The sequence below is a fragment of the Narcine bancroftii genome, chromosome 12 (assembly GCF_036971445.1).
Source record: "Narcine bancroftii isolate sNarBan1 chromosome 12, sNarBan1.hap1, whole genome shotgun sequence".
Lineage (NCBI taxonomy): Eukaryota > Metazoa > Chordata > Chondrichthyes > Torpediniformes > Narcinidae > Narcine > Narcine bancroftii.
In genome coordinates this window covers 7034-20434 of record NC_091480.1, presented here as the reverse complement: position 1 = coordinate 20434, position 13401 = coordinate 7034, and the positions used below count along the sequence as shown (strand labels likewise).

General features: G+C 47.5%; 1 protein-coding gene across 3 annotated transcripts in view; it reads right to left on the bottom strand.

Moving 5' to 3' along the window:
• Positions 1-12852, bottom strand: part of LOC138747528 (soluble guanylate cyclase 88E-like) — a 51668-nt gene extending 38816 nt beyond the window's left edge. For 2 of the 3 annotated variants that reach the window (XM_069906816.1, XM_069906817.1), the window contains exons 1-5: positions 12098-12850; positions 7507-7647; positions 4214-4353; positions 3763-3897; positions 899-1022 (exon numbers count right to left, since the gene is read on the bottom strand). In XM_069906816.1, the coding sequence (XP_069762917.1) occupies positions 899-1022; positions 3763-3897; positions 4214-4353; positions 7507-7647; positions 12098-12220 (663 nt within the window). In that variant the 5' untranslated portion in view covers positions 12221-12850. Of the gene's footprint in view, positions 1-898; positions 1023-3762; positions 3898-4213; positions 4354-7506; positions 7648-12097 lie in introns of all 3 variants that reach the window. The other variant, XM_069906818.1, reaches the window with a different exon arrangement.
• Between the last annotated feature and the right edge of the window lie 549 nt (positions 12853-13401).

Genomic DNA, 13401 nt, shown 5'->3' with positions numbered 1-13401 from the left:
GTGACACACGTTAACCCACCCTGACTTCGTGACACACGTCAACCAGCTTGACACCGTGACACACGTCAACCCACCCTGACACCGTGACACACGTTAACCCACCCTGACACCGTGACACACGTCAACCCACCCTGACACCGTGACACACGTTAACCCACCCTGACTTCGTGACACACGTTAACCCACCCTGACTTCGTGACACACGTCAACCAGCTTGACACCGTGACACACGTCAACCCACCCTGACACCGTGACACACGTTAACCCACCCTGACACCGTGACACACGTTAACCCACCCTGACTTCGTGACACACGTTAACCCACCCTGACTTCGTGACACACGTCAACCCACCCTGACACCGTGACACACGTTAACCCACCCTGACACCGTGACACACGTTAACCCACCCTGACTTCGTGACACACGTCAACCCACCCTGACACCGTGACACACGTTAACCCACCCTGACACCGTGACACACGTTAACCCACCCTGACTTCGTGACACACGTTAACCCACCCTGACTTCGTGACACACGTCAACCCACCCTGACACCGTGACACACGTTAACCCACCCTGACACCGTGACACACGTTAACCCACCCTGACTTCGTGACACACGTCAACCCACCCTGACACCGTGACACACGTTAACCCACCCTGACACCGTGATGCCATGACATCCTGACACCAGAAAGTGAGCAAGCTGCTAAGTTGCTGATCGTTTTCATGGTTTTGCTGGTTCAATGATCAGGACAAGAGGGGCTAGACTTCCTCCCTTCGGTCTCACTCTGGCATAGTGGGAGGGAGAGGGGGAATGGAGAGGGAGGAGAGGGGAGAGCAGGAATCAGAGGGATGTCGACTGGCTAAGCCACAGCAGGGAGAGAGGAAGGTACCTGTCTGAAGACAATGTTGAATGGGAAAACTTCAAAGAAGAAGTCGCTGGTGAATGGCAACATTTCCTGCTCATCTGTGTCCTCCTTCTGAATGTAGCGGTAGGCAGAATTATCAAAGTTCAACCTGGCTCAAGGAACAGACAACGTTAGTGAGGGGAAAGGGTGTGAGAAAGGGTGGGAAGGAGGGGGATGGGTGGGAGAGGTCGAGGGTGGGAAGGAGGGGGAGGGGTGGGAGAGGTCGAGGGTGGGAAGGAGGGGGAGGGAATGAGAGGAAGGGGAAGGGTGAGAGAGGGTGGGGGAAGGGGTGAGGAGGAAGGGGTGGTAGGGGATAGAAGGGGTTGTGTGGGAGCCAATAGGAACATAGGACGTAGGAACAGGAGTTGGCCAAAAATGGCCCATCAAGCCTGCTCCGCCATTCAATACGATCATGGCTGATCTAACTTATGACCTAACTCCACCTACCTGCCTTCTCCCCATATCCCCTAATTCCTCTATCATGTAAAAATTTTTCTAACCGAATTTTAAATATGTTTCATGAAGCAGCCTCAACCACTTCCCTGGTTAGAGAATTCCAAACATTCACTACTCTCTGGGAAAAACTATTTTTCCTCATCTCTGTCCTAAATCTACTCCCCCGAATCTTGAGACTGTGTCCTCTGGTTTGAGTTTCCCTGAACAGCTCAAAAAAACTTCCTACATCTATCCTATCCATATCCTTCATAGTCCTATATGTTTCTATAAGATCTCCTCTCATTCTTCTGAACTCGAGCAAATACAATTCTAGACGATTTAATCTTTCATCGTAAGTCAACCCCTTCATCCCAGGGATCAACCTAGTAAACCTCCTCTGGACCGTCTCCAAAGCCAATATATCCTTCCTCAAATATGGAGACCAGAACTGGACACAGTACTCCAGGTGCGGTCTCACCTTGTACAGTTGCAACATGACCTCCCTACTCCTGAATTCAATTCCTCTGGCGATGAAGGCCAACATTCCATTTGCCTTCTTAATAACCTGCTGAACCTGCAACCTAACTTTTTGCGATTCATGCACAAGCCCTCCCAAGTCCCTCTGCACAACAGCATGCTGTAGTTTTTCACCCTTTAAATAATATTCAGCTCTTTTATTTTTCTTGCCAAAGTGGATAACCTCACACTTACTAACATTGTACTCCATCTGCCAGACCTTTGCCCGCTCATCCAGCTTAACTCTATCCCTCTGCAGACTCTCCACATCCTCATTACAATTTGCTCTTCCACTCAATTTGGTGTCATCTGCAAACTTGGCTACACCACATTTTGTCCCCTCCTCCAAGTCATCAATGTAAATGATGAACAGTTGTGGGCCTAACACCGACCCCTGCGGCACCCCACTTACCACTCTCTGCCAACCTGAAAAACTCCCATTTATCCCGACTCTCTGCCTCCTGTCAGACAACCAATTTTCAATCCAGGCCAATAGACTTCCCCGAACTCCACTTTGCTGTAACTTTCTGATTGTGCAGCACCTTATCAAATGCTTTCTGGAAATCCAAATATACAACATCAACCTGTTCCTCTCTATCCAACGCATCCATTATATCCTCAAAGAATCCTAACAAATTTGTCAAACAAGATCTTCCCTTTCTAAAACCATGCTGCGTCTGCCTGATTGAACCCCTACATTCCAAAAGTTTCACTATTTCATCTTTAATGACGGCTTCAAGCATTTTTCCAACTACAGACGTCAAGCTAATTGGCCGATAATTTCCAGTCTTCTGCCTACATCCCTTCTTAAAAAGTGGCGTGACATTTGCTGTCTTCCAGTCTGCCGGGATCTGCCCAGAATCCAAGGAATTTTGGTCTATGACCACCAATGCATCAACTATAACTTCTGCCATTTCCTTCAGAACCCTTGGATACATATCATCAGGACCAGGTGATTTGTCTGACTTTAGTCCAATGAGTTTCTCCATCTCTACTTCCTTTGTAACAATTATTTTATCAAGGCCCTCCCCAACATTTGCATCCTTAACTCCGCACTTGGGCATGCTGGACATGTCTTCCACCATGAAGACTGACACAAAATATTTGTTCAATGCCTCGGCCATTTCCTCATTTTTTGCTACCAGTTTTCCTTTCTCATCCTCCAAGGGTCCTATGTTAACTCTGGCCACCCTCTTCCGTTTTATATATTTATAAAATTTTTTGCTTTCTGTTTTTATATTTTGTGCCAATTTACTTTCATAATCCTTTTTCCCATTTCTAATGAGGGGGAGGGAGTGAGGGGAAGGGGCAGGATGGGGTGAGGGTAGTGGGACAGCATGTGAGCAGGCAGGAGAGGGGTTGCAAGGAACCAGGGTGCACAATGGTAGCTGAGGGCAGTGGATGAGCATGAACAGGCTGGGGTGGGAGGTGCAGGAGAGAGTGGGGAAGAGGATGATGGGACCGAGGGGAGTTCTCATCAGGAGGAGCACAGGGGTCATCTGCTGAGCAAAGAGGGGAGGGAGCACCTTGACCACCTTTCACCTGTGGACTTGTGGGCTGTGACCAAGGCAGGGCACCTCTGTCTCTCCTGCATCCTGGCATGTACAAGAATGTCAGGTATAGGAGTAGAAATAGGCCATTCAGCCCATTGAGTCTGCCCCACCACTTAATCATGAGCTGATCCATATCCCCACTCAGCTCCACTGCCCTGCCTTCTCCCCATAACCTTTGATGCCTTAGCTAATCAAGAATCTGTCAATCTCTGTCTTAAACAGACCCAATGACCTGGCCTCCACAAATGTCTTCGGCAACAAAGTCCACAGATTCACCGCGAGAAAGGTCGGAGTCACCACAGGAAAGGTCGGGGTCGGGGTCGCTGCAGGAACTGCTGCTCGTACCTCATGGTCACGTGTGAGTAATCTCCCACTGACTGCTCTGACAACACTTCGACGTGGATGTCTGTATCATAGAACTGCTTGCCCATCTGCCGCAGCTGGCCCATGGCGTAATGAAGGTATCCCCTCCGTTTACTCCTGTTCACAACCATCAGAACCAGGGTTAATGGTTCAATCTTAAATTTACACACAGCACAGTTACAGCCATTTCAGTCCATGAGCCTGTGCCACCCCAGGACCCTCCTCCTGACCCCGGGACCCTCCTCCTGACCCCAGGACCTTCTCCCTGACCACAGCAGCACCCTCTCCCTGACTCCAGGACGCTCCCCTGACCCCAGGGCCCTCCACCTGACCCCAGGACCTGCATCCTGATCCCAGGTCCTGCCCCCTGACCCTGGGATCCTCCCCTTAACCCCAGGACACACCCCTGACCGCAGGACCCTCCCTGCTATACCTGTAGTGAAGGGTAACTCCCGTAGCCGACTCCTCCTGGCAGAAGAAGGTGGGAGGCTGTACCTTGGGGTAACTGAAACGCAGATACTCATGCAGATTATCCAGTCCATTCACAAAGTCACGCACATGCCTGCCCAGGACCTGTTGGGGACAAGAAGCAGTGTGAGGGGTAGCCACTCACACACAGACAACATAATAGTCATGGTTTCCCTCAGACTCCTTCCTCGTCCCCCTCGGCAGCCAGTCCTACAGGGAGCCTGGCTCTGGGGCCTGACGACTGGCCCAGGACCAAGCCCCTTGGCCTGCTGAGAGAGTCCAGCGCTGCTGTGCCCTGCGTGTCCTGGCCTCATGGTCAGTGGTCTATGCTTCACTTTCCACCTCTCGTTTTTCCAACATCTCCATCTGGGCCATCTGCAACCAGGGAGAGTTTCCCTGTGCACCCAGGGAGTACAGAGTCCACACAGGGATGGGGTGTGCCAGAATCGCAGGAGTGGCGGAGGGAGAGACAACTGTGGCGGGCAAGAGGTTTCTCGACACACTTGGACAGGAAGGGGATAGAGGGATGTCTCGGGTCAGGACGTGGTTTCATTTGAACCACGTTCAGCACAGACACTTGGGGCCGAAGGGCCTCCTCCTGTGTTCTGTTCTGTGTTCACTCATCTTCTCATGACTACATATTTAAAAGCAGTCCTCAGCATTGCCGTCTATCCCTATTCCCAGAGCCATCCTTCCTCCCGCAGTTTGCTGTGCCCTCTCTCCCTTCTCCACCCATTACTTCCTGCCTTTGGGACCATGCACCCCCACACCCCATCCCTGCCCTCTTACCTTTTAGTTTAGACACCTGTCTACATTTTACTCACACCTTAAAGGGCTGAGGCTCGACACATTGGTTATGTATAAAAAGAACACAGAACACTACAGCGCAGTTCAGGCCCTTCAGCCCTCAATGTTGTGCTGATCCATATATTCCTTAAAAAAAACCCTCCCTACCCCATAACCCTCTATCTTTCTTCCATCCATGAATCTATCTAAGAATCTCTAAAATGCCTGTAATGTTCCAGCCTCGACCACCATTCCAGGGCCCCACAACTCTGTGTAAAAATAAACTTACCCCTGACATCTCCCCTAAACTTCCCTCCCTTCACTTTGTACAGGTGTCCTCTGGTGTTTGCTGATCCTGCCCTGGGAAACAGGTACTGGCTGTTCACCCTGTCTATGCCTCTCATAATCTTGTAGACCTCTACCAAGTCTCCTCTCATCCTTCTAGACTCCAAAGAGCAAAGTCCCAGCTCTGCTAACCTCACTTTATGAGACTTGTTTCCCAATCCAGGCAACATCCTGGTCAATCTCCTCTGCCCCCTCTCCATTGCTGCCACATCCTTGCTGGAATGAGGTGACCAGAACTGAACACAATACTCTTTTAAGTGTGGTCTCAGCAGAGATTTGTAACATGACCTCTCTACTCCTGAATTCAATCCCCTATTAATGAATCCCAGCATCCCATGGGTCTTCTTAACTATCCAATCAACCTGTGTGGCAACCTTGAGGGATGTGTGGATTTGAACCCCAAGGTCAATGATCTATGTTCTTGAGGGAGACGAGTGTGAAAATTGCAGGGCCCTGATGGATATATTCAAAATGTCCTTAGCCACAGGTGAGGTGCCAGAGGATTGGAGGGTAGCTCATGTGGTCCTGTTGTTTAAAGGGGCTCTAAAAGTAAACCAGGTAACTATAGACCAGTGAGCTTGATGTCAGTAGTGGGTAAATTATTGGAAGGTGTTCTGAGGGATAGGATATATAGGTATTTGGACAGCCATGGGCTGATTAAGGACAGTCAGCGTGGCTTTGTGCGTGGTAGGTCGTATTTAATTAATCTTGTAGACTTTTTTGAGGAAGTTACCAAGAAGGTAGATGAAGGAAAAGCTGTGGATGTTGTCTACATGGACTTTAGTAAGGCCTTCAACAAGGTCCCACATGGGAGTTGGTTCACTTAAGTATCCATGGAGAGGTTGTAAACTGGATTTGAAATTGGCTGTGTGGGAGAAAACAGAGTGGTAGTGGATGCTTGCTTCTAAGACTGAAGGCCTGTGACAAGTGATGTGCCTCAGGGATCTGTGTTGGGACCAATGTTGTTTGTCGTCTATATCAGTGATCTGGATGATAATGTGGTAAATTGGATCAGCAAGTTTGCTGATGACATAAAGATAGGAGGCGCTGTGGACAGTGAAGAAGATTTTCAAAGCTTGCAGAGGGATCTGGACCAACTGGGAGAATAGGCTAGTAAATGGATGATGGAGTTTAATGCAGACAAGTGTGAGGTGATGCATTTTGGAAGGACAAACCATGGAAGAATGTACAGTAAATGATCGGGCACTGAGAAGTGCGGAGGAGCAAGGAGACTTGGGGATACAGGTACATTGTTCTATGAAAGTGGCATCGCAGGTGGACAGGGTTGTAAAGAAAGCTTTTGGCATCTTGGCCTTTGTAAATCAAAGTACTGTGTATCGGGGTTAGGATGTTACATTGACGTTGTATAAGACATTGGTGAGGCCAAATTTGGAGTATTGTGTGCAATTCTGGTTGCCTAACTACAGGAAGGATGTCAGTAAGATTGAAAGAGTTAAGAGAAGATTTACTAGGATGTTTCTGGGTCTTCAGGAATTGAATTACAGGGAAAGATTAAACAGGTTAAGACTTTATTCCTTGGAACGTAGAAGAATGCGGGGATATTTGATAGAGGTTTACAAAATTATGAGAGGTATAGACAGAGAAAATGCAAGTAGGCTCTTTCCACTGAGATTGGGGGAGAAAAATACAAGAGGTGATAGTTTTAAACTGAAGGCGAAAGGTTTAGGGGGAACATGAGGGGAAACTTTTTCACTCAGAAAGTGATAGGAGTGTGAAATGAGCTGCCATCTGACTTGGTGAATATAGGTTTGTTTTAAAAGTAAATTGGATGGATACATGGATGGGAGAGTTCTGCAGGGTTATGGAATGGAAGCAGGTTATTGGGACTAGTGGAATAGTGGTGAGCACAGACTAGAGGGGCCAAAAGGCCTGTTTTCTGTGCTGTAGCATTGGTTCTTCCTCCCTAACACAGGAATGTGCTTCACCCATACCCACCTCCCTCCCTGTCCACAGGAATGTCCCTCTCCTACACCCCTCTCCCTTCCTCCTTGCCCACAGGAACGACCGTCTCCCTCACCAACCTCCCTCTCTCCTTGTCCCAAAATATGGGCCGGTCCCCATCATATGCAGCCCTTCCCCCTCAGCTCCTGTCCAATCAGCACTGACCTTGAGGATCCTATCGTATCCGTATTTCCCCACGAATCCCAGGAAATAGATGCCCCAGGAGTTCATCAGCTCGCTGTAGGGAGTGCCGGTGACCCCACTGGCTGCCATGGCAATGCGGGGGATGACGCTCTCACTGTAGACCTGAGGCAGGGCAACCATAATGAGGTTAGAGTAGGGGTAAGACACCGCTGTCTGGGACCTCCTCTGGGTCCCTACCATATGGGGCCAGACCATCTGGGTCCCCACCATCAGGGACTTCACCATCTGGCAGTCCTCCATCTGGGAATCCACCATCTGGATCCCCACAACCTAGGTCCCCACCAACTTCATCTCTCTGTCTGGGTCCACACCGGTTGACAGTCCTCTGTCTGGGGTTCCACCAGGTACCACATACCACAGTGACTGACCCGTCCCCACCAGTACTGTACCCTGGTGTTACACAGGGACAGACCCGTCCCCACCAGTACAGTACCCCAGAGTTACACAGGGTCAGAACCATTCCCACCAGCACTGTACCCTGGTGTTACACAGTGGCAGACCTGTCCCCACCAGCATTGTACCCTGGTGTTACACAGGGACAGATCCATTCCCACCAATACTGTACCCCGGTATTACACAGAGACTAGCATTGTACTCCCGTGTTATAATGTGTCTGATAGACACACATGAGATCAATTTTCAAGAACTTCTCTCCTACCAACTTGCTGCACACTTCTGTTGGAGTGGGAATCAGGTACCGATCACAATGAATGTTCTTGTTTTTTTTTAAATTTTTTATTTTTCACACCATAAATCACATTAACCATGGTACACACTTTTTCCTTTTCACACATATACAGTGCCATTTTCTCCCCCCCCCCTCCTCCCATCCCACCCTCCCTACCTCCCCCCTCCCGTCCATTTAAGGTATACAATCTAGGATACATTAAACCAGTCAGACAATGTTGTCATTCAATAAAAATACACCAGAAATTCTACTGAGTCCATTCTTTTCATTTCCTTTTCCTTCCGTTAACTTAGGTAATGATTGTCCCCGGTAGGTTTTCGCTGTTGTATTTAATGTAAGGCTCCCATATTTGTTCGAATATTTCAATATTATTTCTTAAACTATATGTTATTTTTTCTAATGGAATACATTTATTCATTTCTATATACCACAATGAATGTTCTTGTTGATGGTTACCTTGTAATCACCATACGATCTAACTTGTCCATCCACTTTAGGAATGCATGCTAGTAAGGTTGCCCATTCACTGAATTCAACCAGAACAATCACCCCTTCATGTTGCATGCAGTCCAATTCCTTTCAACAGTGGTTCGTAGATCATTTGGTACATTACGGGCTTTATGGAAAACAGGAACCACGTTCACCTCAACAAGGAAAGTTGCGGAGGAGTCACGTGATGGAGTAGTGGCCGGACGGTGAACTCCAGCCCTCTCCAGAAAAGTCGGGAAAAACAAGAGAAAACACAAAGGCACAGAAACAAAAGTTACAGAAAAGTGAGTATAAAGGTGGAAAGAAGATGGCGACAAAAAAAGAAAAGTCGAAAGCAACGGTAAGAAGAGAGGAAGAGAAGACAAAGGAGGAAAAAGGTGAAGGCCTTACCTGTCCGAAGAGGCCCGCTGCGGAGAGAAAAACCCGCTCCCTCAGGTCGGTAAATAATGGACTACAAAAATGGCTCGCAGAGCCGAACAAAAGTGCGCAACCGCGCATGCGCGAAGTTTCGCGCATGCGCGATGCGAATGAAAAAAAACACACCGACGGGAGGGGGGACCAGCTGGGGAGTCGATCTCCACAGCCGGCAACGACAGCTGCAGAACACCTGCAGCAAGAAGAGACCACAGAAGACAATAGAAACAAGATAGAAGAGGAGGAAAGGGCAGCAAAGAAACAACAGATGGCCAACCCAGAGGAAGAAGAAGAGGAAGAGTATGGTGAAATAGAAGAAGAAAAGAGAGGCAAGGTAAAGGATATACTTGCTCTTATTAGAGGATACATGGAATCATTTAGAGAATGGCAAACACAGGAATTTAAGGATTTAAGAAAAAGAATAAACAACACAGAAGAGAAAATAAATAAAATGGAGATGACCTTAACAGAAATGGGAAAGAAAATGGACAAGATGGAAGAGCGGGCAGTAGCAGCAGAAATGGAGGTAGAAGACTTAAAAAAGAAATTGGAGGAATCTAATAAAAAAACTAAAGAGACACAAGAACTACTAGCTCAAAAAATAGATACAATGGAAAACCATAACAGAAGAAATAACATAAAGATAGTGGGCCTTAAGGAAGATGAAGAAGGCAAGAATATGAGGGAGTTTATAAAAGAGTGGATCCCTAAGACCCTAGGATGTCCAGAACTACAGCATGAAATGGAAATAGAAAGGGCACATAGAGTATTGGCCTCTAAACCACAACCACAACAAAAACCAAGATCTATTGTAGTAAAATTCCTAAGATATACTACAAGAGAAAAGGTACTGGAGAAGACAATGGAAAAAGTAAGAGAGGGCAACAAACCACTGGAGTATAAAGGGCAAAAAATCTTCATTTATCCAGATATAAGTTTTGAACTCCTAAAGAAGAGAAAAGAGTTCAATACAGCAAAGGCGATTTTATGGAAGAAAGGGTATAAATTTATACTAAAGCATCCAGCGGTATTGAAAATATTTATTCCAGGAAAACAAAACAGACTATTCGCGGATCCAGAAGAAGCACGAAAATTTGCAGAACAATTACAAAAATAGACTGAGGGAGGAAGACGGGTAATGAGAGTTAAAATGATCACGACTGATATGTATGTGGGTAAAGACAAAAATAGACTGAGGGATGAAGACGGGTAATGAGAGTAAAAATGATCACGATTGATATGTATGCAGGTAAAGAGGTATAAGAGTGAATAGAGACAATGAGCATACATGAATGTATCTGTACTTAGAGGAAAATATGGATAGTATAGACAAGAATTAATAAGGGAAGGTAATGGAATAGAGAGAATAAGGAGGGAATTAAAAGAGGGACCTTTGTGACATATGAAAAGTGAAATCTTTTCTGGGGGAGGCGGGGGGGGGGGAAATAGCGGTCACTGCAAAATCAGTTGACGCTTGCGAGTGGATTCGCAAATCCAAATGGAGAGGGGAGATGTGGTTGTCCGACAAGGGATAAAGGACAACTCAGGAGGTGAAGGGGAGATTGGGGATAAATAAGATAGAAATAGGAGAATAAGGAAAATGTTAGATGTTGTAGGAATGTTGTCTTATAAAGAGTTGAAAATAAGAAAACAGAAATGGGAAAGGAGGAAAGGTAATGATGGAAAAACGGAAAGAGAAGATAAACAAAATATAAAAGGGCTACGCTGAACTATATGTCTTTAAATATTAATGGAATACATAACCAAATTAAAAGGAAGAAACTACCAAATTTAAATGAATAAATGTATTCCATTAGAAAAAATAACATATTGGTTAAGAAATAACATTGAAATATTCGAACAAGTATAGGAGCCTTACATTAAATACAATAGCAAAAACCTACCGGGGACAAACATTACCTAAGTTGATGGAAGGAGAAGGAAAGAAAAGAATGGACTCAGTAGAATTTCTGGTGTAATTTGGTTGAATGACAACATTGTCTGACTGGCTTAACGCAACCTAGATTGTATACCTAAAATGGATGAGAGGGGGGGGTGGGGGGGTGGTTTGGGAGGAAAGGGGGGGGGGGAGAAAAAGTCACTGTATATGTGTGAAAAGAAATAGTGTATATCATGGCTAATGTGATTTATGGTGTGAAAAATAAAAAAATTTAAAAAAAAAAAAAAAAAAAAAAAAAAAAAAAAAAAAAAAAAACAAGGAAAGTTGCCTTGAATTCCTTCATTTTACCCAACTCTTGCCTGAATATGTCCGTATACTTCTCTTGTAACACTGATCCAGCATCTATGCTGATAGCCTACTGTCCTCGTGAAAAGATCTTTGACTAATCTAACTGGAGCTCAGCTAACCACGAGCGTCCAAACAAAGGAGGTGCATTTGAATCAGCCACCAGAGGAATTACCTTCTCTGTTACTGGAAGCAAACATTGGCTGAAATTTCTCCTGCTATTCCCAACTGATTTTATACAGTTTTCCTTTTCTGTTAGCACATGGTGTTAATTTATTATCTCCAATCATAGTCAATGTGGAATCTCAGGGCATATGTCCTTGTGGCTGGAACAATTATGGTTCCTATTCTGCAGCTATTAAGGGCACAATCATGGAATTTTACCGCTACGCGCACAGCCGAGAAAGGGAAGTGCAGGAATTCCTGCTGCGCGATTGATCCTGCAGGATCCCTACAAATTATTGGAGAAAGCCTGCAGTGTAAATCGTACCAGATACATTAATTGTCAGTCATCCACTCGACTTCCTGTCCAACCCCCAGGACTGTCACACTCAGGGACTTGCAGTCCACAAAGGGGTCCAGTGTGAACAACCACACGGGCAGTAATTATGTTAATTTTTCTGTGATTTTCCCACATTGCAGTCTAAAAGCGGTAAACTTTCTCCCACCTCAGATGACTAGATCAAACATAAAAGGTGTGAATTGGTGCTGTTTACCTCATGAGTAACAAAGGAGTGAAGTCTGACGTCAGCTCGCTCCCGTACCAGCTTCCACACATCGTCCCCATAGGATTCCTTGATGAAGTCATGCAGACTCTCACACAGCAACCCATACATCATGAGTGAGGGGTGACAGTACACAGAGCTGCAGTGTTCCTGCGTCTGGCCGGTGTGTTCACCAACTTATTAATGTGAGGCTCTTCTGCTGGCAGCTGGCACAGACAACCTGGGCATGGAGAGGTGGCCTTCAACAGCACATGCTCACCTCATTGTCAACAATGTCAGAAACACCTTCCCTGCACCCTTGACCTCATTCACTTGCCCCATCTTGGGTATACATATCCAGCAGTGAAGTCAGGGCCCAAGTCTCTGCTCACTGCACTCACTGCCTGGGGTCTCTCAGCCTCTGCTTGGGACATGTGGCATCCCTCTGCAGTCCCTGGAGGTTCTGACATAACTGTGTACACCAGCCCTTCCCAATGGGGGTCATTACTGGTGGGGACAGGTCTGTCACTGTGTAACACCGGGGTACAGTACTGGTGGGGACGAGTCTGTCCCTGTGTATCACCAGGGGTACCCGGGTACAGTACTGGTGGGGACGAGTCTGTCCCTGTGTATCACCAGGGTACCAGGGTACAGTACTGGTGGGGACGAGTCTGTCCCTGTGTATCACAGGGGTACCCAGGTACAGTACTGGTGGAGACAGGTCTGTGTATCACCGGGTTACAGTAGTGGTGGAGACAGGTTTATCACTGTGTAACACTGGGGTACAGCAATGGTGGGGTCTCACTCCCTCCCACCTCCCTCCCTCTCTCCCTCCCCCTCTTCTCCACACTCCCTCCCTCCTCCTCCCCCTCTCCCTCCCTCCCTCCACCCCCTCTCCCTCCCTCCCTCCACCCCCTCTCCCTCCCAACCTCCTCCCCCTCTCACTCCCTCCCTCCCTCCCTCTCTCTCCCTCCTCACACTCCCTCCCTCCCTCACTCTCCCTCCTCACACTCCCTCCCTCCCACCTCACTCTCTCCTCCCCCTCTCACTCCCTCTCTCCCTCCCTCCCTCCCTCTCTCTCCCTCCTCACACTCCCTCCCTCCCACCTCACTCCCTCCTCCCCCTCCCTCTCTCCCTCTCTCCCTCCCTCTCTCCCTCCTCACACTCCCTCCCTCCCTCCTCACACTCCCTCCCTCCCTCCTCACACTCCCTCCCTCGCTCCTCACACTCCCTCCCTCCCTCCTCACACTCCCTCCCTCCCTCCTCACACTCCCTCCCTCCTCTCTCTCCCTCCTCACACTCCCTCCCTCCCACCT